General features: G+C 52.0%; 1 protein-coding gene across 1 annotated transcript; it reads right to left on the bottom strand.

Moving 5' to 3' along the window:
* Positions 1 to 15,751: 15,751 nt before the first annotated feature.
* ZNF703 (zinc finger protein 703) lies at positions 15,752 to 20,035 on the bottom strand. Its single transcript, XM_025395234.1, has 2 exons — positions 19,573 to 20,035; positions 15,752 to 18,658 (listed from the first exon to the last, which is right to left on the bottom strand). Exons 1-2 carry the CDS (start codon positions 19,813 to 19,815, stop codon positions 17,126 to 17,128), a joined length of 1,776 nt encoding a protein of 591 aa, XP_025251019.1. The 5' UTR covers positions 19,816 to 20,035; the 3' UTR covers positions 15,752 to 17,125.
* Positions 20,036 to 26,984: the final 6,949 nt, after the last annotated feature.

Genomic DNA, 26,984 nt, shown 5'->3' with positions numbered 1-26,984 from the left:
CTTCCTTCCTTCCTTCCTTCCTTCCTTCCTTCCTTCCTTCCTTCCTTTCTTCCTTCCTTCCTTCCTTCCTCTCTTTCTTTCTCTGTTTCTCTCTCTCTCCCTCCCTTCCTCCCTGCCTTCTTTTCCTTCTTTTTCTTCTTTTCTTTCTATGGGACGACTCCCACAAGATGCTCTTGTCACCCAGGTGGGAGTGCAGAGGCGCATTCTTGGCTCACTGCAACCTCCGCCTCCTGGGCTCAAGCAATTCTGCCTCAGCCTCCGGAGTAGCTGGGATTACAGGTGCCAACCATCAGGCCTGGCTAACTTTTGTATTTTTAGTGGAGACGGGGTTTCACCATGTTGGTCAGGTTGGTCCTGACCTCCTGACCTGAGGTGATCCGCCCGCCTCAGCCTCCCAAAATGCTGGGATTACAGGTGTGAGCCACGGTGCCCAGCCTCTGATTACAGTTTCTATTGTTTCCCCTTTGAGTTTCACCCCCCAGGTCTCTTCCCTCACCCACCTGATGAGTTCAGTGCAAAGGCATTGACACAGGTTTTAGCCCTTTAGTGGTTTTCAATGAATGGAACACTGCAAGCATTTGTAGAGGCCCCACCGCATGACTGGCACCGTCCCAGGCACAGAGGACACACAGAGGAATAAAATGACTTTCTTGCCTTTAAGTAACATATGGCCCAGTGGAGGGAGAGTAGAGGCACTCCCAAAGAGAAGAACTGTCAGGGAGATAAGGAGTTCGGGATATACAAAGCAAGGAGAAACTGTGACTTCTCAGGGTAAAAATGAGAGCTGTGACTATGTGAGGAGGGGAGCTGAGGAAGAAGGAGCAACTCACTGCCAGAGCTCAGTGTCCAGGAAACAGTGAGTAGTTGCGCTTGGCTCTTGTCATGTGTTCTGGTAGGGGCAGTGGAAAGATACGTCGGGGACATCTGGAGAGGACTCAAGTACTAGGTGAAAAATTTGGCCCTGTTAGACAATGCGGAGCCGGTGAAGGCCTATGCACCTCCAAAAGTAAGAAACACGCTCTTGTATATTTCATGAAACACTGTCTTTCTGGAAGAGAGAAGGCTTGAGTTGCTCTCCAGCTTCACACTCCCAGCAAGAACCTTGTACTTATAAACTGATTTGTGTGACGATTATTTGAATTTTTGTCTCCATGAGCAACTGTCTACACCACAGCTGTAGGAGTTGGACAAGTTCAGGCTCTTTCCTGGGGCTGCCCTGAAACTCACTGAGAGATCCCATCCTGTACAGACTCAGTCTCTGTTCCCCCACTCCCTTGCCTTGGTGCTCAGATGCCATGCCTTGACCACCCCGGTTTTTTTTTGTTTTTTTTTGAGATGGAGTCTCACTCTGTCACCCAGGCTGGAGTGCAGTGGCACGATCTCAGCTCACTGCAACCTCTGCCTCCAGGGTTCAAGCGATTCTTTCACCTCAGACTCCTGAGTTGCTAGGACTATAGGTGCACGCCACTATGCCCAGCTAATTTTTGTATTTTTAGTAGAGATGGAGTTTTACCATGTTGTCTAGGCTGGTCTCAAACTCCTGACCTCAAGTGATCAGCCCACCTTGGTCTCCTAAAGTGTTGGAATTATAGGCGTGAGCCATTGCGCCTGGCAACCTGGACCACCCTTGGCTTCCTTTCCCACTCCCAGCTCTTCCCTCTTCTGGTTCCTCCTGGGCTTTGCTGAGTTACTGAATTTTGTTCTTCCATGAAGGCACAGCTAAAAGGGAAATCACCTTCACGACAGGGGAATCTGCCTGGGGTTCATGTGCGGCCTTCCCCAGCTTGACACACTCTTCTCTCTGTACCTGCCTTACCGCACTCACCCATCAGACCTCAGCTTCAATGCCGCATTCCTAAAGAGACTCTTCCTGACCTTAATCAGGAGGGGTCCCTTGTTGTACCCTCTCTGTGTGCACTACACAACACTTTGTACTTTTTCTTTGTCTCTACTACAACTTATAATTGTATATTGATTTGTTTACTTTTGTCTCCTTATTAGTCTGTAAGCTCCATAAAGGCAGGAGCTGCATGTCTTTTCTCTCACTATTATAGCCCCAGAATCTAGCCCAGTGCCTGGCGTGTAGTAGATGCTCAGTAAATGGTACTGAACAAATGAATGGGTGGTCTTGGGTCCATCTGTGGGCTGGATGATCTCAGAGCTGGTTGGGCATCTATCCATAGCTTGGGGTGGGGAAACCATAGAATTTCTCCCTTTCTCTACCTTTCCATCTCTCTCTCTTCTTCCTGCATTCCTTTTTTTTTTTTTTTTTAAATGAGATGGAGTCTCATTCTGTTGCCCAGGCTGGAGTGCAGTGGCGTGATCTCGGCTCACTGCAAACTCCACCTCCCGAGTTCATGCCATTCTTCTGCCTCAGCCTCCCGAGTAGCTGGGACTATGGGCGCCCGCCACCTCACCTGGCTATTTTTTTTTTTTTTTTGTATTTTTATTAGAGACGGGGTTTCACTGTGTTAGCCAGGATGGTCTTGATCTCCTGACCTTGTGATCCGCCCGCCTAGGCCTCCCAAAGTGCTGAGATTACAGGTGTGAGCCACCATGCCTGACCTTCCTTCCTTTTTAAAAAACTGAAACAGGGTCTTGCTCTGTCACCCAGGCTGGAGTACAGTGATGCAATCATAGCTCACTGCAGCCTTGATGTCCTGGGCTCAAGTGATCCTCTTGCATAAGCCTCCGGATTAGCTGAGACTACAGGTGCATGCTACCACACTCAGATAACAAAAACATTTTTTTCTAGAGATGTGGTCTTTCTATATTGTCCAGGCTGGCCTTGAACTCCTGACCTCAAGCAATCCTCTCTCCTTGGCCTCCCAAAGTACTGGGATTACATGTATGAACCACTACACCTGGCCATCTTTCTTTCTTTTTTCTTTCTTTCTCTCCTTTTCCATAAGGGAGAGGGAGAGAAAAAAATGGGGAGTGAGGAGCATAGGCTCTTGGGAAGCCTCCCTCATGGCCTGGCCATGTGGGTGACAACCCTGTAACAGGGACCCAGCTTCTCCTCTGACAGAGGTACCCTGGGCTTGAAAAAGAAATCTATGAATGTTCCAAAAAGAAACAGCAAGTTCTGAACCCCACTTGCCCTCCACCCACCTGTTCCCAAAGGTTTCTGAGCTTGAAACCCCAAAGAAGTTGTGGGCACCATGCTTTTCCCTAAGTATGAATGAGCTGCTGGCTGCTGGGAAAACAGGGAAACAGAAGCAGGTGGGGGAACAGAGTCTAGAGCAGGGGTGGTTTAAGGCACCAGCAAAGATGGAAAGTTAGCATTAAGAGTGCTTGGGAGAGTTGGGCGCGGTGGCTCATGCCTGTAATCCCAGCACTTTGGGAGGCTGAGGCGGGTAAATCATTTGAGCTCGAGACCAGCCTGGCCAACATGGTGAAATCCCGTCTCTACTAAAAATACAAAAATTAGCCAGGCATAGTGGCGCATGCCTGTAATCCCAGCTACTTGGGAGGCTGAGGCAGGAGAATTGCTTGAACCCGGGAGGTGTTGGCTGCAGTGAGCTGAGATTGGGCTGCTGCATTGCAGCCTGGGTGACACAGCTAGATGGCCTCAAAAAGAAGGGGTGCATGGGAGAACACCCTCATCTCCTTACCCCTCTTTCAAAGTGCTCTCCCTGCTGAGTGGGCTTGAGGGGTGTAAATGAGAGTGGAAGGAGACACAGAAGTGGGCGTAGCTCTCAAGGTACGTGGGGGCGAGGGAGGCTCTTCACCCTAATAGTGACTCTCAACCCAGGCTGGTACCACCGCCAAGGGTGTCTGGATTATTCTGATGGTCCTCATGGTTGAGAGGCATTACAAGAAATTGGTGTCTTGAGACTAAGGATGCTAAACCTTCTACCCTGCACAGAAGGGTCCTGCTCAATAAAGAAGTGTCTTGCCCAAATATCAAGAGTGTCTCCTTGAGAAATACTGTGGGGTAAGTGAAAAACAGGGATTTTGATGCTGTATCCCTTTGGGGCCTTAGACACTCCATGGTTTCTGTCCCTAGCTCCTGAGTTGCATAGAGAGAAAGCAGAGAGGCTTGTCCCTGACCATCAGGGCATGGGACGTACACTGAAGGAGAGCCTGGGTCACTGTCCCCTTCTGTTCCTTCTCCCTCAGCGCCCTGCCACTCTGCACAGATTTCTGGCAGGCCTGGCTCATTTAGCCAGGCCTCACTCAGCCGTGATGCTTAACTTTTTCCATATGCAAAGGCTGCTCCACTTCAGAAACACGAGAGAGGGCCGTGGGAGATGCACAGCCAGAGGGGCTGTGGAGGAGGTGAGGGGCGGCCTGGGGAATGGGAAAAGTTTTCTGGGGGGTGTCACCATGTGGGGAAGCGCTGGGGAAGTCCACGGCAACACGTTCTAGCCTGTTTGGAGGCTGGCTGTTGGCACCAGGAGAAATCCATCCCGCAGAGCCAACCCTCATTAATCATCCGGGCGGCTGAACTGCCAGCTCCTTTCAAGATCTTTCAAGAAGGGTTTTCACCCAAAATAGAGTTGAAAATGTGCTGGGCCCTACTCAGAATCTCATCAGTCTGGGCATTATGGGAAGTGTCAGGCGGACTGTGACAGACAAGGCCCACTCTGTTCAAGGGGTCCTGACTCCCACAGCCTGTCATATCAAGCGCCTGATCAAATTTGACAGCTTCATTTGTACCTACAGAATAGATAAAAGGGGCTGTTCATTGAAACAAATGGAGGGGAAGGGGTGGGGGAGGGAAGGGAGGTGAGAGTGAGAGGGAACGTGTGTGTGTGTGTCTGTGTGTGTGTGTGTGTGTTGGGGGAAGAATGGCATTGGGGAAGGGGCAGGAAGGGGAAGATTATGGTGAGGGGCAAGAGGTGCCAAGAAAGATTCTGTCTAAGATCATTTTCTTCTCCAATACTTTCAAAGAAAGGAGCGGGGTCAGGCGTAGCAGGTGAGTATCAAGAGGGGATGGGAGCGAAGGCCCCACCTGTTAGTGTGACCATCATGAGCCTCCTGAGACCTCCGCTCTGTGCTGTGTGCCCTGAAGGAGTCACAGAGCCAGGAGTGTGGGCCCTGGGGACAGGGGAGCCCACGGTGAGTGGCCGGGACTAGGGGAGTCGGACCAGCAAGCATGACACAGGTTTCAATTGCAGGCCCCATGCTACCTGTGCAGAGAGCCTTACTTTTCTCTGTGGCAGGCTCTGAATTGTGCCCCTTCTCTGCAGTGAGGCTGTTGCCCCTTCTTTGGCCAGGTTGCTGGGTGGCTGCACCTCTGCATGTGGCCCTGAAGACCTGAATTCCTTAAGTTATGCTTAGGGCACCTTTGTGCTCTCTGCACACAGAAGCTGGTTTGTATGAGTGGGAGAGGTGTCCCCCAATACAGCTTGCACTCTCCCGCCTTGGGCCTGGCTCTGGCTGCCCCGCTGGTCTCGAAGGCCTCTCCTTTCTCCTCTGAGGCTGAGTGAATGATGAGCCCTTCCAGCTCCAAGGGTGCTCTGAACACCTTATAATTTTTGTGGGTCCCCGTCACTTGTGATTGTACTTTACTTTGCATAACTAGTATGAGCTTGTACGGGTTTCTCCATTGATTATAAACAGTTTGATGTTTGAGGCATGTCCTGTGTATCTCCCGTCCTCCAATAGCATTTAGCACATATAATAGGTTCTTTAGAACTGCTCTTGATTGACAATTAGCATTCCACAAGTATATACTCAATGTAAGGCTCAACTGTGACCATCAGGAGGTGAGCCTGCAATCAGGGGATTGAAGGGCTCCTTTCTGATCTATGGTCTTTAGAAGAGAGGGCCAGAGGTTAGCGGGGCTCCCCCTATCTTACCCCCAGCCACGTGGCACCTTTGGAAGATTTAGAAGAAGGCCCCCTCCCAGGCTCATGCAGTCCCAGGCCCAGTGTCTGTGGAGCCCCCAATTGTTCCCTTAGCCAGATGCTGTCCTGTGGGGCATCGCCTGCACAATAGTATGTGGAGCGTGGCCCTGGCCACAGGTAGACAGGTTTTTATAACCAGATAGCCTTAGGAGGCATCTTGCCTCTACTGCTTACTGGTTTTGTGGCCTTAGGCAAGATACATCCAACAATAGACTTGCTGCAGAGAGTTGCTGCCAGGATTCAAGGAAAGCTTCTATGCAAAGTGCTCAGCACAGTGCCTGGCACACAGCAAGTGCTCAATAAATGTTAGAGAAAGAAAAAGGCTCATATCTGGTCTGCGATGCTCAGACTTCTTCATTTGAACTTACAGCAGCATTATATTGACAGCTCTTGTTTGTCTGTGACCATGGATCATTATCACTTTGTATCAATCCTCTGCTTTTTGTAAGTTTCACAGATGCAAGATGTTAGAGTCCGGTACATCAAAGGTGCCTATCCTTCTCGTTAGGAGGGCTTGTCAATATGCTGCCTCCATGCTCAAATAGGTGGTCCTTTGCAGGCCACCAGGTGGAGGTCTCAGTACTACAGAGTATGCAGAAGGTCACAAATATCTGTGAACTTCAGGGTCTCACAGGCCTGAGCCTTCTGTCCTAACCTTAGTGGAGCCAGCCTCGTCTGGCTAGGGCATTCCATCCTCAGATGCACTTGTGTTTCCTGCAATTTCAGATGTAAGCTTTTAAGTTTTCTCCAGGTAGGTAGGGCTTAGTGGGTTTGGAAGGGGCTTCTGTTTGGTAAGGTCTGGGAAGGAGAGTGGAGGAGAGTAAAATGTCCACAGACAGGGCAGTATCGAAGCTTCTGAGACAACAGCTGGGGTGGACTCACCTCCTCCTCTGGGCACTGGGGAGAAGCAATGTGCCACCCCTGCAGTTAAGAAGGGCTGTGGGACCAGTGCTGGCTAGAAGATTATGAGCAGAGGTGACATATGTCATTTTTGGCCTGCAACATGTAATTGTTCGTGTGAGACGCTCTGGCTCTTCCTCTGTGGGTGTTCCTCTGCCAGTCAGTGGGCCTGATTAATTATGTGACACAGTTGATGCTTTCTGATGCGTCAGTTTGGTTAGGCTGAACTCCAGTCCCCAGTTACCAAATCAAACGAGAATCCGGGTGCTTCTGTGAAGGAATTTTGCAAATGTGATTGAAGTCCCTAATCAGTTGACTTTAAGTTGATCAAAAGAGAAATGATCTAGGGTGGGCCTGACCTAATGAAGCAAGTCCTTTAAAAGGGGGCTTAGGCCTTCCTTGCTCTAAGAGACTCCACATGACTCAAGCCATCAGGGTGTCTTGTGATGCTGGCTTGTGATCTTCCCTTCCTGTCTGCCTGCCCTATAGATTTCCAACTCACTTAGCTAGCTGCGATTGCCTAAGCAAACACCTTGAAATAAATGTCTCCATATATTACTGCTTCTGCTTCTCTGGTTGAACCCTGACTGATAGAGGTCCCTGTCAATCCACAATGGATACACAGTGTAAATGAAAAAACAAAAACAAAAAACAAAGAGGCCTTTTTTGTGTTAAGTCACTGAACTTTGTATGTTAATTTGTTACCACCGTATAACCTAGCCTATACTCCTGATTACTGCAATGGCATTAATAGAGTCCTTAGCACATTATCTCTCTCTCTCTTTTTTTTTTTTAGAGACAGGGTCTTGCTCTGTTGCCCAGGCTGGAGTGCAGTGGCACAATCATGGCAAACTACAGCCTTGACCTCCCTGGGCTCAGGTGATTCTCCCACTTGAGTAGCTGCGACCACAGGCGAGTACCACCAAGCCTCTCTAATTTTGCATTTTTTTGTAGAAATGGGGTTTTGGCATGTTTTTCAGGCTGGTCTCAAACTCCTGGCCTCAAGTGATTCATCCACCTCAGTCTCCCAAAGTGTTGGGATTACAGGTGTGAGCCAATGTGCCTGGCCAGTGTGGGCTAGGATATAATGTGATATCTTAGTTTATACACCTATCTCCCATTTGACTGTAAACTCCTTGTGGCAAGGCCAGTATCTCCTCCATCTTTTGAATTCCCAGAGCAGACCAAAATACTTAGTAGGTAGTGGGTGCTCTGTAAATGTTTACTGAATGAGTCAAACCCGCTGCACTGACCAGCATTTCAGCTCTTGTTTGGGAAACGACCAATTTCTTTTGAATTGTACATAGTCAACTTGTCCCAACACACACAGGCACAGCCAGAACTTTCCAGGGGCAGGCCCCCTTATTCCATCTATCCATAGCATCCAGGCCCACCAACATACAAAGTCTGAAGCTGCTTGGCTAAGTGTAAAGAGTTTTAGAGTCAGAACCATATTACAATCCTGGCTTCATGCTCTTTAACTGTGAGATCTTGGGCATTTTTTTTTTTTGAGACAGAGTCTTGTTCTGTCACCCAGGCTGGAGTGCAGTGGCGCAATCTCGGCTAACTGCAACCTCTGCCTCCTTGGTTCAAGTGATTCTCCTGCCTCAGCCTCCTGAGTAGCTGGGATTACAGGCGTGTGCCACTACGCCCGGCTAATTTTTGTGTTTTTAGTAGAGACAGCGTTTCAACACATTGGCCAAGCTGGTCTCGAACTCCTGACCTCAGGTGATCCGCCTGCCTCGTTCTCCCAAAGTACTGGGATTACAGGCGTGAGACACTGCGCCCAGGCTTGGGCAATTTACTTAACCTCTGTAAATTTTAGTTTTCATATAAAGAGAAACTGAAGGTTTGTTGTAAGAATTAAATGTCCAGTATATATTCGTATATTTAACTGTGCCATGGTACACACAAAATGATGCTTCCTGAGATGCCCTAGGGTGGGCCTGACCTATCCTTTCTGTATTTTTGTGGTGCCCATGTTTGAAGCAGGAAGAGCACAGCTACACTGATTCCCGTGTGAACTGACTACAAGCCCACATTACAGCTCACACCATGCATGCACATACACACACCCAGGAGAGCAAACAGGATAAGGGACATGCAAGGGAATTCTCCAAATTGCTGTTTTCATTCTACAATTTGGCTCTGATTGGAACTCCAGAAGAGTCATTTTATTTTGTGTTTCAAAGAGCTGTGGAGATACCCACTGCCCATTCAGAGCAGAAGTTCCCCAACTGTGGTATAATTTTTGTTTGCTTTCCATTTCTTTTTTCTTGTTTTCCTGCTTTCTTGTCTTCCTTCCTTCCTTCCTTCCTTCCTTCCTTCCTTCCTTCCTTCCTTCCTTCCTTCCTTCCTTCCTTCCTTCCTTCCTTCCTTCCTTCCTTCTCCCCCATTTTTCAAAAGCTACTGGCTGTAGGCTATGAAAAATCTGATTCTTTTTGTAGACCTTGATTTAACCTCACAGCAGTCTCAAAATTATTTTAAATAATTCCTAACCCACTTAAGCATCCTGACATAGTCTCTGAAATCCCTACATCACCCTATACACAGCATTGCATCAAATTAAATAAAAATTTAATAATTCACTTTGTTGGAGTCAGTTCTCTGGGTGAAAAAATCCACATTGCAATATTCTTCTTGTATTCTGGCTGGGCATGGTGGCTCATGCCTGTAATCCCACCACTTTGGGAGGCTGATGCGGGCAGATTGTTTGAGCTCAGGAGTTCAAGGTTAGCCTGGACAACAGGGCGAAACACTGTCTCTACAAAAATTACAACAACAACAAAAAATTAGCCAGGCATGGTGGTATGCACCTGTAGTTCTAGCTACTCAGAGGCTGACACAGGAGGATTGCTTGAGCCCCAGGGTGGAGGTTGCAGTGAGCTGAGATTGAGCCACTGCACTCCAGCCTGGGCAACAGAGTGAGACCATGTCTCTCTCTCTCTCTCTCTCTCTCTCTCTTTGTATATATATACACCCCCTACCCACTCATTGCTGAGGTGAAATCATGAGCCTTCTTTTCCTGGGTCTTCCCTGTTTGCTGTTCTGATAGGAAATTTAGAGTTGCATTTGATGAGGGTCAAAGACAGAGCGTCCTAAGCAACTCTCACCATCATAATGCTTCACTTTTCCAACATTTTAGAAGATCATAGACTCTTCCAGTTAGAAAGGCCTTAAAGATTATAGGACCCAACGACTTGATTTCAGAAATGGGAAAATAGGTTCAGAGAGACTAAGTGACTTCTTCAAAGAAACACGACAATTAGGTTTTGAAACCAGAACAAAATCTAGGTTCTCTGATCATTTCAATGCCCTTTCTACTACGTGCATAGTGACTAGATGTTCTGGACTTTCCAGGAGAGCCCTAAAGCTCATCAAAGTTGGCCGGGTGCGGTGGCTCAAGCCTGTAATCCCAGCACTTTGGGAGGCCGAGACGGGCGGATCACGAGGTCAGGAGATCGAGACCATCCTGGCTAACACGGTGAAACCCCGTCTCTACTAAAAAATACAAAAAACTAGCCGGGCGAGGTGGCGGCGCCTGTAGTCCCAGCTACTCGGGAGGCTGAGGCAGGAGAATGGCGTGAACCTGGGAGGCGGAGCTTGCAGTGAGCTGAGATTCGGCCACTGCACTCCAGCCTGGGTGGCAGAGCGAGACTCCTCTCAAAAAAAAAAAAAAAGCTCATCAAAGTACACGTATACCATTTGTCTCCATTTTGAAGTTCATAAAATATGGTCACTTCCAGGCGGGCACAGTGGTTCACGCCTGTAATCCCAGCACTTTGGGAGGCCGAGGTGGGCAGATCATGAGGTCAGGAGTTTGAGACCAGCCTGGCCAACATGGTGAAACCTTGTCTCTACTAAAAATACAAAAATTAGCCAGGAGTGGTGATGTGCACCTGTAATCCCAGCTACTCGGGAGGCTGAGGCAGGAGAATTGCTTGAACCTGGGAGGCGGAGACTGCAGTGAGCAGAGATTGCACCACTGCACTACAGCCTGGGCAACAGAGCAAGACTCTGTCTTGGAAAAAAAAAAGATACATATATATATATATACACACACACACATAGTCTCTTCCTCTTCTCTCAGCCAACAGGTTCAAATTATATTCTCTTAAGAAAAAGGCAACCCAGTTCATATGTAATCTAGATCTGCTAGCAGCTTTTTCTGTTTTAGGAAGTGTTAATAATGCTGGTGATATGCCACTATCCCAGGAAAACCTGGAAAGGTATTTTTCATTTAGGAAGACATATCAACCATTTCCATGCCGGGAATGCTGTTGGGAAGGAATAAGCTGATTAGGGAGAGAGTGGGTAGAAGAAAATTCAGATGTGTTTATATAGCCTTAATTAAGTCTGTTCCTTGATCTGCTCTAGAAATGGAAATTACTGACTCGGGGGCTCAACCTTCTCATCACTATAGAATGAGAACCTCACCCATCTTCAAAAGAGCACGGGCTTAGGAGGAATTGGGGAGGCCCAGGTTCCCTATATCAGCCCCAGTGAGCTCTCCTTTCTCCAGCTCCTGTGGCTGGCACGACCATCTGATCTGCACAATTAGCACCTTATTATATCCTATCCTCTTCTCCGCTGTCTGCACAGAATGATTTAGCACTTTCTCAGATCAGCAGAAATGCAGTTATGTATAATGCAATCTTGCTCCCTGTCTCACGGGTGCATCTTGTCTCCTCCAGCTCAATGGGGCAGGAAGTTTGTCTGAGTTTTCTTCTGCATCTTACGGTATCCGGCATTGTGCTGGGCACCTAACAGGAATTCTGTAAATTCTGTTTGCTTTGATGATGGCCACCTGAAAGTGAAATCCTCAAATAGTTAGGACTCTATTTTCAAGCTGCCATTTCTCAATTTTGGTCATTAGCTACATCTTTTGTCAAAACATGAAATGTACAAGTGGAAAGAAGTCGGTATCACTCTCTGCAATAGAGGTCACTCCACCTTCTTCTCTTTGTAAAGGTGGAAACCAGCTGTTGGTCTATCAATTTACTGCAATGACCCCTTTGCCTTACCCTGGACTCCAGGGGTGGCTCTGCTTATGTTTTTCCCCTTACCTAGCGTCAGCATTTCCCTCTTCTGCCTTTCCCTCTGCTGGGGGCCTTTCCTGAACTTGGACTCAGGGGCTGACAGCTGGTTTGGGGGGACTGTCGGAGAAAATGTGGGCATGCTGAGTGTCACAATAGGGCGGGCTTTGTCCAGGGACCATGGTGTGTCTCCACTGACCTTGGAACCAAGTGACCGGGGATGACCCAGGAGAAGTAGTTTCCTTCCCTCTCCGGGCTGCAGGTTTTTAATGTCTTCTTTGTTGGTCTGGGCCACTGGAGACTGAACTGAAGGGAGAGACTTTAGGCTGTTCCCTCCCTCCTGGACAAAATGGTGCATGCTTTTCCTGTTTAAACAGGGCGCAGTTGTGAAGTGCCCTGACTTCGCACACACCAAGGCCCGGCAACGGCTGCAATAAATCAATAGGAAAATAGAAGCTGCCAGTTAGACTAAACAAGTGCATTTGCAAAGACGGCTAGCCCTCATTAATCACTCTGACAGTCCTAAAAACACATTTCCCCTTTAATGACTGTATTTGGATAATCAGTGCTTTTTCCTCCTCAGTCAGAGTTTGAGTAACAGACAGCTGGTGTTATTACAGCCATTGGGGAGGGAGTGCTGGGATTAGGGTCGACGAAGAGCCATCCACTGGAGGTCTCTGAAAAAAAAAATGAAAATCGGGTTGGCTGCAAAGCTGTTGTTATGCAATAATGAGGGGGAGCTTTGTACTGCCATTGACGGCTCCTGGGCAGCCATGTGCAAAGTTCCCCCCAAACCTCGACACCCACCTGCATTCTGTGAATACAAAGCCTTCATGTTGGGTTTTATGAGCTTTGGCAGATTGAACTGGGGTTGGGGAGGCAGGAGGCTCTCTGGCAGGGAGGTAAGAAGATGGGTTGATGTGATTTGGCTTTGTTTCCTTTAGGTGACTTTGGCTTTCAGGAGAAAGTTTGAAACCCGGCACATTCCTCTTTATAAATGATGTAACACATTAATGCACAGCACATTATGAAAATGGTAATTCAAACCCATAGTGCTCCAAATTAAACCATACATTATCGGATGCACTCAACCATCTATTTTGCAAAAAGACAGGATGAATGAAATCAAATCAAACAGAAAACTGGAGTGCAGCTTCCCCTACAGAATGATTAATAAAGTGTAGAGCCACAGGATTATTGTAAGATGAATTCCACCGTAACCCAGACATACATCAGGAGCGAGTTAGTTCATATACCCAGAGATACAATCACGGTATGCTAGGTAGGGCAGAGCAATTATGGCTGCAGAAAGATGGGGAAGGGCCCCACACCTCCCACTTGGGCTGTGAATTTCTTAGGAGATGGGTTTGTGGGTGTACAGTTGGGAAGTTAAAAACTTAACACCACACGTTTTGTTTGAGTCCAGCCTATATCTGAGGGTGAGTCTTTCCCCTTTCTTCTCCTCCCTTCCTCCCATGGCTGCCACAAGGCCACAAAAATAACCAGGCAAGAGGTGTGAAAATAGGACCTGGAGCCAGGAACGTCCAGTGTCTCAAGTTCCAGCCCTGTGGCTTCCACCCTTCCTGGTGCTTTGGGAACACGGGCCCCATTTCTGGCGCCTGGGAGAGATTAGGAGAAAGAGGCGGAGGAGGGCTGGGAAGAGAAGGAGGTGGAGAAATGGAAGGTGGAGGTAACCCTCAAATAAAGGGTTGCTGGAGGTATTAATTGTGCAAATAAGCACTGGATAGGGGAGCACCACCTCCATTAAGATGGCAACTTTGTTTAATGGGAATTAAGCTATTGAAAGTAACAAACTTTTCATCAGCTTATTAAAATTGTCACATTTCTTAGGTGGAGAGAGCCGTCTTCTCAGAGTAGAACTGGACACTCCAGACTACATGACCTGCCTTTTGTGGCCACAATGGTAGTTGGGGGCAGCCTATTCCAACCAGGCTCAGCAGTGAACTTCCCAGTCACCAAAGGCCACCAATAATTTTATGGAGGAAACTCTGTAGTCTAAGGAGTTCTCTAATTGCATTCTCACACCTATGGTATAAGCCAAACACCTTTTAGAACAGTTTCTTTTGGTATAAGGAATTTGCTGGTTGGGGGAGATACTACATCCCTTCCTTCCTTCCTCCCAACAAGAGGAGCCCTTTGGTTTTTAGATAGGGAGGTCTGAAGACTTGAAGTGTAAGAAAGAAAAGTTTAAGTCGCCCTACAGAGGGAGCAATTTCCATCATTTTTAGCAGGCATTAAAAAGCATGGTGAGGGGGTGGGTCTCTGAAGGAAAGAGGGGCCTTCAGAGGAAGGGAAGATGACAAAGAATAACGAACAAAACAACAGAAAAACAATAAGGCCACGAGTTGCTACATTTAGTTCTTTTAAAGATTCGGGCCAGATTGAATCCCGAGAAACTGGATAATCCTGGTTTCCCAGGAAGACTCTGATCTGGTCTCAGGGCACTTTCTCTAATTCGGGTTTCCCAGGGCCCAGTGGTAGGAGCAGCCCAGGATCCCTTTCCTTTTGCCAGATTCCCCTCCGCCCCCACACCCCGCCCGGTCTGTCGTCGAGTTTGTGGACAACCAAAAACAGCGTAGAGAAAGCGGCCCCACCCTACGCTCCGCACTTGACCTTGGGCCACAGACATTCAAAAGCATGCACCTTTCGGAGCACGAACTCCCAAGTCGCATCCTTACAGAAAAAGCAAACGGCACAACCCCAAAGGCAGATCCCACGAGGAGCATGGCCAGGAAGAGGCGCAGGAGGCGGTTTTGCAGCGCGTCCAAGTGACCCTGCGCGCCCAGGCCCATGCGCAAGGTGTGTGCGCCCCGGGGCTGGATGGAGCAGAGTCTTGGCGTCGGGCAGCCGGAGCCTGAGCGGCCGGGCCTTGGCGGGCGTACCCCACTCTCGCTGCTGGGGGTAGGGCAGCGAGTCTGCATTGGGCTGCACGTGGCTCGGCCTGCCGGAGCTGTCCCTTCTCTCCTCCCACCTTGGACACTCGCGCAGGGCCTGTCTTTGGCATAGGGGGCAGGCATCCTGGCCAACACGTGGGTAAACAGCACCCACCCTTTCTTGCCGGAGGATGCAGAGGCCAGTGTCAGTCGTGCGAACTCAAGAAAAAGGACGAGTCAGTCCCAGGGGCCCGACTCCTCCGGACTGAGAGTGGCTTCAAGGTCCTGAATCATCGTGGCATCTTCTCAGCAAAACCCAAACCCCGTTTCGAAAAGTGGCATCTTCTTAGCAAAACCCAAACCCCGCTTCGAAAAGTTTCCGGGGCACAGATGACCCAGATCGACAACCCAGCGATGGCTGAAGGGAGACCCCAAGCCTTGAGAAGCAACCCTCTCAACAGATGCCTTTACCCTGCGGTCAGGAGAGAGGAAATGCCCCGCAGAAACAGCAGGTAGGAATCCTCCGCGTTCATAGGATGGAAGAACCAAGGTGCCGTCGGGGCTGGTGCCGGCTGCGGCTTCTCTCCGAGGCATGTTGCTCATCTTCCTGCCACCAGGTGGCGCCAAAGGCATGTCGTCTCTGCCTGCCAGGCCGCCAGGCTCCAGGACTGCGCTGCGGGAGTTTCTGCCGGAGCCCTTGGCGCTGGGGTCCTGGGGTCCCTTCTTAGCCCCCTTAGCACCTCGCATCTGGGCCCAGAGGAAAATCCACTTTTACACACGCCCTCCACCCTGGCCCCAGGAAATGTCAAGGCCTTTGAAGTGAGGCTAGGAGCTACATAACCAACTGGGGGAAAAAAATTAAAAGGTGGTTTTATGTTATTTGTAATGCGTTGGCAGAAGTTTTGTTTTTTCTCCGCCATTTCTTGAGGAAAGGCATTAAACTCGTCCTTGAACGGAAATCACAGAAGGAAACCATAAGGCGTTTTAAACAAGAATAAAAAAAGGGCATCTGCTTAGGTGTCTGGAAGTAAGAGTGTGGGCGAGGCAAGACAGAAGCACACCACGGTGTGAATATAGCCAAGTATTCCATTTATTAACAAAATAAGTCTTACCAAGGGAGAGCTCTGTTCGTCTCAAACAGGCCCCGCAGCCCCCGCGCTGCCGCATCAGACCAGAAGGAGGGAGGAGTGGGCAGAAGACCCCAGTCGCTGCGGGGTCTACTCTGGGGTGCTCTGCCGGGCCGGGCCTAGGAGAGGGCGGGGGCTGCCGTGATTCGAGCGCTCCCTGATGCCCCAAGCTTCCCCGAACGCAGCTAACGAGCTCGTGACGTCCGCTGACATCGCCACCGGTCTGCTTTGGAGGGATCTAGCGAGAGTCACCCACCCCACCCCTACCGCCAGGGGTGGGGTCGTTGCCCCCACGAGGGAGAGAAAAACAAGGACTATAAAGCACTTCGCAAAATGTAAGGGGCCGGCTTCACGCCAGCAGGGCCTTCTGGGACTTTGAATTCAACCAGGTGAGCGCTCCAGGTGCCCCGACAGGCGCACTGTGGCCACTGGGTGTTAGGGGCGGGAGTCTGGAAGGTGACGGTAGACGGCAAGGCTCTGTGAGACCACTTGGGCCTCTCTGGGGGCGAGCCTGCTGGTGGTCAGGACTCTCCGTGCTCAGAGCAAGGTAGGGGAGCAAGGCCCTACGTTTGGGGGGCAGGATCCAGACCAAGGACCCTATGCGTGGAGGGTGGCGGGGGAGGAGTCCCGGAGCAGTGTACTAGGTCAATAGAGCTCCAGGGCCCCTGCCACCCAGGTGGCTCCCTCCACCCCCAAAATGAGTTACAAAAAAAATCTCCTCTCTGTTACTTGTACAACAAAGGAAACAAAACAAAACAAAACAACAGAAAAACAAAAACAGAACCTCAAATGGAAGGAAACAAGAGGGAATGAAGGGGGAAGAGGGAAAAAGAGAAGGGGGAAACGTAGTTTTAAGTTAAGACTCATGCAAGAAACTCCCCAGGAAGGGAAAACAAAACGTCTAGAAGAACCCAAAGACCCCAACTCTCCCTCCTCTCCCTAAAACCAAACCAATCAAAAACCAAAAAAAGAAGAAAAGGAATAAAAAATGTAAAACTTACATCTAAGAAAAAGAAAATAACAGAAAGGAAGAGGGGCGGGGATCATGTCGTTATTTGTGGGATTAATATTATTATTTGGGGGAACACAGACTTTTTGCATACCACTGACTCATGTGGGCCGTTAATGCACTTATATTCCCAGCTTGTAAGCTAACATTATAGTAAATAAATACACAGTCCGGTGGGGAAGGGTTGGGTGGGGAATCCCGGCAGGGTCAAGCAGTAGTGGAGGTTGCAGCGGCGACGGCAGGTGGGGAGAGGGGAGGGAGAGGGAGGAGGGTGAGGGGGCTGGGGTGGAGGAAAGAGCTGTAGTTACTGGTATCCCAGCGCCGAGGCTGAAGCTAGTCTCTGTCCATACAGCGCGTATGGCGAGTAGTAGGGTCCGGCTGTGGGGAGGGACGGCACGGCCAGGCCCCCCGCTGTGGATAAGTGGCTCTTGCCATAGGGGTGGTACCGGCTTAGCCCCAAAGTGTGTGGACTCCGCAAGGACAGCGACCCGGGGCTGCCGGGGGCGGCCGGCGGGGGGAGGTGCAGATGGCAGGAGGCGGCGGCGGCAGCGGCGGCGGCGGCGCTGCCCAGGCCCGAGGCCCCGGGGTAGGCGGCCAGAAGTTTCTCGGCTCCCGGCAGGGCCGTGTGGGTCCGTAGGTGGCTGAGCAGCTCCTCCGAGGTGGCGAAGCGCTTGTCGCACGGCCCGCTGGCCGCCACCCAGTTGCAGCTGTGCGGCAGCGGTTCGTTCTGCAGCATGAAGCCGTAGGTGTAGAGAGGGTGGCCGGGGAGCGCGGCCTGGGCGGCGCTGGACGACAGCGCGGCGGGCTGCAGCGGGTGCCCGGGGTACACCAACGGGTAGCCCCCCGCCTTCAGGCTGGGCCCGGCTGGGTCGTGCGCACTGCAGGTGGAGCAGCTGGAGCCGCCGAGGTGCGAGGCGCCGTGGTAACCTCCCAGGCAATAGGGGTCGCGGCATAATCCCTGCAGGAAGGAGGGCGGGGAGGCCCCGGTGAGCGGGCTGGAGCTGGGGGGCTTGCCCGGCGGCAGGCCTAGGCCCCCAGACAGCTGGCCTCCCACGAGGCCAGACTTGCTAGGATCCAGGCCAGGCACGAACTGAGACGGGTAGCCGGCGTAGGCACCCACAATGGAGCCGTGGTAGCCAATGCTGGAAGGTGGCAGCGGGAACACCGAATGGCCCGGCTTGTAGGGAGACACCGGCGCCACGTGGCCGGCCCCCACCAGCGCCGAGGGCGGCTCGGACTTGCGCCCCGAGGCCCCGGACTCAGCGCCACCGTGCGCCCCGGGCTCCCCACCGCTGCCGCGGCTCATGGCTGCCGGCTCCGGGCTGGGCTTGGGCTCCTGGTCTTTCTTGTCCAGCTCCCCGCCGCCAACCCCGCCGCCGTTCTTGCAGTCAGAGTGGTGCGGGGAGCCGCCGCGGGAGCCGCCGGGCGACGACGAGGACGAGGACGCGGAGACCGGCGCTCCATGCGGGGGAAAGGGTGGGCAGGCGGCGCTGGGGACCCTGAAGCCCGCCTTGTCTCCCGGGGACGAGGAGGACGAGGAGGAGGTGGAAGACACCGAGGAGGAGCCGCTATCTTTGCGGGAGTCGCCGCCGCCGGAGCCCTTGGAGTAGGGCTTGAAGCTGGACTTGTCCTCGGCCGGGGAGTCCCCCAGCTGCTTCAGGGCCGCGGCTGCAGAGGCGGCGCCCGGGGCTGAGCGGCCGGGGTCCTTCTCCGCTCCCAGCCCGTTGGCCGCCGCCGCCGCCACCGAGTTGAGCTTGGAGGAGGGCGGCGGGTCCGGCTTGCCGATCTGCGAGCAGGTCTGGGCCAGCAGCGCCAAGGGACTCTTCTTGGCGTCCAGCTGTGGGAGACAGCAGCAGGGGGAGGGAGAAGGAGTGAGACCCAGAGGCCTGCGGGGCGAGCGGGGGCGCCGGGCGGCGGCGCCACGGGGCGGGGCGGGCCTGGGGAGAGGGTCTGCGAGCGAGGGCCGGGCCGGGTGCGGCATCTGGCGGAACTGCGCCCACACTGCCGCTGGGTCCCGGGGTGCGCCGCAGGCCCTGCGGAAGGGGTTCACCCAGGACCCCTGCCGGAGAAGGTGACGTCTCTGGAGTCGGGGCTGTGACTCGCCACTTCCCTCTAATGTCCCCCTCCTCCAGGCCCAAGAAAAAAACTTATTCCTTTAGTTTGGGGGAACTTCGCTTGGGACGGGTTTCTGGCAATGGCGCAGCGGGGTAGGAGCCGGGAGCGCGGATTCTAAAGGAGGGGCTGCAGTTGGCGCCCTCTCCGTAGCACCTCCCTCCCGGGGAGGGCACCCAGGGAAGAGGCAGGAAGAAAGACCCGGGATCGGGAGCGCCCGGGCGCCGTGCACCCTCACTGGCTGGGATAGAGGCGGAGTGGGACCCGGGCAGCCAGGGCTTCAAAGAAAACAGCCCGGCGTGGGGGGCGGGGAAGGCCCAGCAGAGATCACCTCCTGGCTGGAAACTGGGGATCAGAGGAAAAGTAAAGGACCCAGAGGGGACTCCAGGAGCAAATCCAATCCGAGAGAAAACACGGAGCACCTAAGGGCGAGCGTGGAAGGAGATCCTTCCACGGGGAAGCCTGGGGAGGCCCTGGTGGGCTCTGATCCCTCGGTTTTCTGCCCCTCATCACTCAGCCCGTCGGCGTGACAAGACTTGGGCGTCGCATCGGGCCCCGGGGCGCAGGGAGCTGGGTCAGGGTCCTGGCCGCGGTGGGAGGAATGGGGCCGGCGCCGGGGGGCAGCGGCCGGGGACTGACCTCAATGGGGCTGACGGGAGTGGAGGACAGCGGCTGCAGGTACTCCGGGTGCAGGAGGTGACCGGTGTGAGCGCTCAGCATCTTCAGGACCCTGATCGGGAGCCGGTTCGCCTGGCGCAGGGGGTCCGCCGGTGGCAAGAGGGACACCGCTGCCGGCACCGCCGGCCTCTTCCCGCCGCCGCCGCTGCCGCTGCCGCTGCTTTCGGGTGTCCTTGGGTTAGATCCAGCGGGCGAATCGCTCATTTGGAGGAGGCAGCGCCGCTGGGGGGGCGGGGAGGGCGGGGGAGCACCGGGGAGGCGAGCTCCCGGGGCGGGTGGGCTCGCTCCGCAGCGTCGATCGCGGTGCAGCGGGCGCTGCGCCTCCTCGCCGCCTCCCCTCCTCCACCGACGCCGCCGCCGCAGCCACCGCCGCTGGCCCGGGCTAGTAACACAAAAACCTTCGCCTTCCGCGAGCCGCACGTCAAATAGCCGCGATCGGCAGCCACACTTCAAAGGGATCGCCGCGCCCGCCCAATCGCAGCTCTCGCCGGGACCCCAGGGCGGAGAGAGCTGCAGGCGGAGGCCGGCTCCGTCGGTGGGCGGGGAGAGCCTTAAAGGGGCCGCGCCGCGCGGCGCCGCCGCCTCGGCCTCGGCCGCTCCCAGGGTTCCTCCCCTCCCCCCGACTGGGCCTTCCTCGCCCTGGGGTCCCTCCTGGGACGGGACTTCTCCGGGATCCTGAGCTCTGTGCCCCGTCCTCCTTTCCGGCCGTTCTCTCTCCTCTCTCCCTTCTCACCACTGGGTGGAGGGGGGAGCGGGTGATGCTGGCGGGGGCTGTCACCCCGCCAGCCGTGTGTGTCTGAGGTGGGGTAGGGGGTGGGAGGGATCGCACGGCGCTGGCTCCGGGGCGCTGGAGTCCAAGCCTCTCCCAGAGGCCGCCTGGGGGCGAGCCTCGCCTCGGGAGCCCGGGTCCTTCTACGGAGCTGCTCGGGCCCTCCTCGGCCCCGCTTTCCTTCCCCTACTTGGCCTCCCCTTGGTGTGTTCACTTGGAAGCGCCCGAGCCTCGGAGGCACCCACTGTTCTCGGGACGCGGCGTAGGCAGCTTCAACTACTTTCAGCCCGTCCTCTCTGAAGCCTGCAAGTTTGTCTCCCTTCTGGAGTGACATGGTCGGCGACCAAGCATGGGACCCCAGGCTATGCGCGCTGTGCCTGCACCCTGCGTTAGAGGCTCGGTGTCTGGTGTGTTTCAGGCTTCTCACCGTGTCCTGCTGAGGGTCGTAAAGTTCCTCACTGTACCGCGCCCAGCTGCTACGAGGAGGGACCGAGATCACGGGCGAGGCGGGTGTCCCTGGACGGGGGGATCTCTCTGTAACCGCTGCTCGGCGGCACAACTCCTCCGCCCCCTCCCAATCCTTCTCACTCCGGGGAAAAAGCACTAGCTTTCCCCAGGGAAATTTCGGGATAAAAACTTTTAATTAAAAATAACAATACCCTTCCCGACTCCCTGTGCCTTTCTGATAAAGTGTGCATTGCTAGCTTTGCCTTGGGCAGAGATTTTACGTAGTCATAGTCCTGACATCCAAGTTCCGGATCGGCCGCTTTTCCCGAGGCGAAGTTGGTCCTCAGGGCGCGGGCCTCTGGGGAGCCCACTTCTCCATGCGCTCGGCGGCCAGTGGAGGCGCGCTGGTGTCACTGCCTGGCTCCCAGCACCACTTTTCCAGTCCCAATTCATCACTCCCGTTGTCAGGCCTGTCACTCAGGGCGTATTGCTCTAGGATGGCAGATTCCCGACTCTGCCGCGCTGACCGACGCCTTGAGACGACCTGAGAACCCAAGATGGGGAGAGGTGATTTCAAAGGAGCTCTTCAAACAGAAGGAAATAGCTATCACGATCCTGTATCTTGCCCAGTAGAGAAGACAGCAGACTCCACTTCCAGGCAGTATCAGTCATACCCGAAACTAAGCACGCTCCCTGGATCCCTACTGTTTTTTGGGCAGCACAAATAGAATGCTTAGAAATTACACAAGCTGTAATTACATGTTCCCCAATTTTAATCTTGGTAAAATCATGTTACACCGAATGGCAAGGGGTACTCTTACTGGGAGATGGATCCCACATTGCAGCAAGAGGGGTGCGGGAATGAAAAGGGAGGGGGTGATCTCATTTATTTGATCGTGGCAGGGTTCTCATGCCGACTTCTGTGCGCAGCCATTGCCATCACTGCCAACACCACCTGTAAAAGTCCACTGCAGGGCTGCGTTCACCCACAAGCCATTTGGCCTTGGGGAGTCTGTTGTGCTTAGCCAGAAGGGCAGAAGGAAGCCAGGGTGCAGAGAGGCTGGTCTTTGCGGGAATGCAGAGGAGGAGGAGCTGGTAGAGGGGAGACCTAGGAGGCTGTGAAAGATGAAAGACCCCCTGATTATTGTAACCAGCCCAGCTGTGAGAGGGAGCCAAGGGATCCTTCTAGGGCCTGAGCAGATGTGTGTTAGAAATGATTAATGGGAAATAAATCAGGAGGAAAAGGGGAGGGGAGAGGGAAGAAGTATTTGGGAATTTGAAAAACACAGAGGGAGTAGGAGGCAGCTGAAAGGAGAGCGGGGAGAAGGGAGAGGACAATAGAATATTCACTCTCTGTTTGGAGAGTAAAAGAGAAGGAAAAAGGTAGTGAATGAAGGAAAGAAAGGGAGAGAAGAGGAGGTAAGGACAGGCTGGCCGGCTGTGATGGGGAATTTGCCTAGGCAAATCTATACTGTCCTGTTAAGAACACCTCACTCCCTGAGCCCCCAGTGGTAATTACTGACAGGGGCACACAACATTGGCCTGCTCCCACCTCCTGGGAAGTGGGTAGGACACACCTCCGAAAACATGCAAGGCAGGAGGGACACACTTTGAGCTGCTGGTCAGGGTAGCAGGGTTTCTTTGGCTGGATTCATCCAAACTTCGTAGGAGGAAAAATGAAAAACCATGCGTAGCCAGGCCAGAGGCCTAATTAAAACACTACTAGATGATTATTACAATCGGGATTCACCATTCACTTAGCTGAAATGCTAACCTATACAGAGCACTAAATGGGGCCCTTGGGGCCTGAAGGCAAGTGTAGTTTTCAGAGGAATGGCTTGTCACCTGGGAGGGAATGTGGCTCAGTATTCAGATGGGCTGTGTTTATTGAGGGGCGTGTGGTTGGAAGGCCCGAGTAAGACATCCCTGTGCAGGACATATGGCACAGGTTCTCCCCCTGCAAAAAAGTGGCAGATGCACGGCTCAGGGGCCTTCCTCTATCCAGGCCCTTCTCAAATGGCCCTAGGAATGAGCGACCACCATTAAAATGGGACAGGGGAGAGGGCTGCCTGAGAGTGCCCCTATGACACTGTGGTGAAGAATGACAGTTCCGTATGTCAGGCGCTTAATAAACATCAGGTGTTGCTATCATTCCCAGTTAAAGCTGAAGGGAGTCAGACCCAGAGCCAGGCTGCTGTGGGGACCCCGGGCCAGTGAGCCTCCCTAAGCTTTGGTTTCCTCCAGGGTAAAATGGAAGCGTGGCCACTTCAGAGTTGGGAGACCAGAAGCAGACAACACATGTCACCTGTTTCATGCTTGGCACAAAGGAAGTTGAAGGTAAATGATGGCTGCAACTGATTGCAGTCTGAGGAGCAATTGCTCTGGGGAGCAGCCACATCAGCACCAGATTTAGCACTGAGAACCCAAGCAGAAAAGCACAGATTGTCTCTGAATTCTACAGAAATGAAAGTAACCCCTCCCCAGCCTCCAGTCTAATGTGTCTTTTTCTTTCTTTCTTTCTTTCTTTCTTTCTTTCTTTCTTTCTTTCTTTTTTTTTTTTGAGACGGAGCCTTGCTCTGTTGCCCAGGCTGGAGTGTAGTGGCGTGATCTCGGCTCACTGCAACCTCCGCCTGCTGGGTTCAAGCAATTCTCCTGCCTCAGCCTCCCAAGTAGCTGAGATCACAGGCATGCACCATCATGCCCGGCTAATACTTTTGTATTTTTAGTAGAGATGGGATTTCACGCTGTTGACCAGGCTGGTCTCGAACTCCTGACCTCAAGTGATCTGCTGGCCTCAGCCTCCCAAAGTGCTGGCATTACAGGCATGAGCCACCGCGCCCGGCCCACAATGTGTGTTAAAAAAAAAATAATAAAAATTTAAAAAGCCCACCCCTCCCTAGAAACCATCAAGAAAATCCTTTAGGAAACTGTGAATATGTATAGATTTTTTTTCACTCCTTCAATTTACATAAAATTCACCACCCAGGAAAAAATGCTCTATTCAGGTTAAGTCCTAGAGGGAGTAGATTTGTTGTGTGGGGTTAATGTGTAGTTTTCAGTCCTTGCTGAGGCAGAATTGCCTGAATGATCGCCTCTCTCTCCTCTCTCTTCATAACACTCAAACCCTAATGGCAACAACACAAAATAATATCTCACTGGGTAACTATTTACATTTAAAAATTTTTTTTTTTTTTTTTTTACAAGCTGTAAGAACTCTGAAAAGTCTGCCTCATCGAGAACTTGGTTTTCCTCCCTGGCGCTTAATATCTTTCAGCGGCTGGCAATTACTGCTTTGGCCGGGAGCCCTGATTTAGCACACTGCACTCAGGGCACTTGAAGGCGCTTCCTCTGTCTGCCCCATCCCCCGACTTCAGACACAGCCTGGGGCACGAGAGGGGCACCACGGAACAGTGGGAGCAAGCAGGCTAAGACCAGGACAGCCAGCCCTGCAGGAAACCCGCCCCACCGATGACTCAAGAGGCTCCCTCTTCCACATTCTCACAGTTGGTATTATGTTCTATTATTACACCTATCACATGGCATCTGCCACTATTTGCTTCTTTGTCTGATCTCCCACTGGACTGTGAATGCTTCTTGTTTTCTTCATCCTCTTTGTGTACTTATTGCCTAACAGAGCGGTTCACCATCACCACAGTAGCCAATGTTGAGTGCCAAATGCTGTTCTAAGCACTTTGCATGCATTCTCTCATTTAATCCTTGCAGAAACCTTAGGAGATGGGTCCTATGGTTACTGCCATTTCACAGGCACAGAAAGGTTAAGTAACTTGCCCAAGGCCCAAGCTGGTAGGAGGTGAGCCTGGAGTGTCAAATCCAGGCAGTCTCAGTGCAGTTAGTACCCAGTGAATGTTTCTGATGAATGAAGAATTTTACAAAAGTAGGGCTATTTATTTATATCAAACCTCACTGTATTCCCAAAAGATTTAAGATGGATGATTGTATTTTTCAAAATGTTGATGTATAAACATGTTACAGTATCTTTTCCCAAATGCATTTTTTTTTTTTTTTTTTGTGAGACAGTCTTTCTCTGTTGCCCAGGCTGGAGGGCAGTGGCATGATCTTGGCTCACTGCAACCTCCGCCTCCTGGGTTCAAGCTGTTCTCCTCCTGTTTCAACCTCCCAAGTAGCTGGGATTACAGGTGCCCACCCTCATGCCCAGCTAATTTTTGTATTTTTAGTAGAAACAGGGTTTCCCCACGTTGGCCGGGCTGGTCTCAAACTCTTGACCTTAGGTGATCCTCCTGCCTTGGCCTCCCAAAGTGCTGGGATTACAGGCCTGAACCACTGTGCCTGGCCCCAAACGCATTTTTGGGTCCAGCATCTCACAGCAATTTTCTTTCCTTTGGACAGGTGTTATTATCCTTTTTTGACAGATGAGGAAATGGGCTCAGAGAGTGTAAGGGAGAGTCCAAAGTCACATACAGCAGAAGACTGGCAGAGTGGGGACAGAATGAGGCCTTCTCAGTCCCTTCCCCGGTTCTTGGTCTATTGCCTTCTGCCACCCGTTGTTGTGTGGACAGAGAGCTGACTCCTTTTGATAAAAGAAGGAAGAATGAACTCCTTTTCCTCACCTAAGAATTTCCTCTAGAGATGTGGTGGGGAGGAAGGGACAAAAGGAAGTGCGGACTGAAGCTTATCTCCAAGCCTGTGCGTTTGATCCGGGTCCTTGAGCAGCTGCTTTGAAGAGAGTGGTTTGGTTTATCTCCTATCAGCCCCTGGGGAGCTAGGCCAGGGAGATGGAGTAGGTGTGCTTTTGAAGTTCTCCTTCCTTAGCCTGACCTGCCCTGATACGCCAACCCTAGCCCTGGGCAGTCACCCCTGACTGCTTTGTTCCTTTGGGCCTTCGAGTTTCTTAGAGATTCCTCTTTTAAGTCGCTAATGTTGCTGGGAGGTGTCAAACCCTTGTTATCAGCCAATTGTGGTTAGCAGAGTGAGTGCTCCTCCCAGGATAATAATAACATCTATTGAACACTTAGCCTGCTAGACACTGTATTGAGCACCTTGCCTGTAACAACTCATTTACTTCTCACAACAAACCATGGTGAGCACTATTATTATGCCTATTTTATAGGTAAGGTACTGTTTTGTAGGTGAGGCCCAGAGAGGTTAAACAACTTGCCCGAGTTACACTGCTAGAAAGTGGTAGATGCAGGATTCAAGTACAGATAGTTGGTTCCCGAGCCACTCTACAGAGTGCAGGACTGAAGGAGGGGGAGACTTAAAGTCGGAGACAGCAGCAGGAGAAACTGAAGACAAATTACTTTAATCATATTCCAGAGGGCTGGTCTTCTCCATCAGATTTTCCTTTCATCTTGAGAAATGAGAAGTAGGGGAGAGAGAAAACTGAGACAGAGAAGGAAGTGAGGGGAACTTCCATTTATTCCATTAATGGATTAGATTGAATTGATTAACTCAATTAATCATGCATTCAATTACTGTTTATGGACCACTTGGTAGGTGCAGGCTCAAGGCGATTTCATGGTGGGTAAAGACCAGAGGAAGCCAGCAAGCCCCACGTCCGTCTCTCCATGATGCACATTCAGCAGCTGCACGTTCCTATCCTCTCTGCATCTGCATGCTCCTTTTGCAGATTAAGAAATAAAAAAGTGAGGAGGCCCTAACTGAAGTCCTGCTTAGTACAGCCATCTTTCAGTTGCTCCCTGATTTTTTGTTTGTTTGTTTGTTTGTTTGAGATAGGGTCTCACTCTGTTGCCCAGGCTAGACCTCAGTGGTACAATCACAGCCTCAAACTCCTGGGCACAAGTGCCCCTCCCACCTCAGCCTCCAAAGTAGCTAGGATTACAGGTGCATGCCACTACACCAAGCTCATTTTTATTTTATTTTTTGTAGAGATTGGGGTCTTGCTGTGTTGCCAGGGCTGGTCTTGGCCTCATGTAAGCCTCCTGCCTCGACCACCAAAAGCGCTGGGATTACAGGCATGAGACACTGCACTGGCCCACCCACTTTTTTTTTCCTTTGAGATGGAGTCTTACACTGTTGCCCAGGCTAGAGTGCGGTGGCATGATCTCGGCTCACTGCAACCTCAACCTCCCAGGTTCAAGCTATTCTCCTGCCTCAGCCTTGCGAGTAGCTGGATTACAGGTACATGCCACCACGCCTGGCTAATTTTTGTATTTTT

Source organism: Theropithecus gelada, chromosome 8 (genome assembly GCF_003255815.1).
Source record: "Theropithecus gelada isolate Dixy chromosome 8, Tgel_1.0, whole genome shotgun sequence".
In the NCBI taxonomy this organism is placed as follows: domain Eukaryota; kingdom Metazoa; phylum Chordata; class Mammalia; order Primates; family Cercopithecidae; genus Theropithecus; species Theropithecus gelada.
This window is presented reverse-complemented; position numbering and strand designations above follow the sequence as displayed.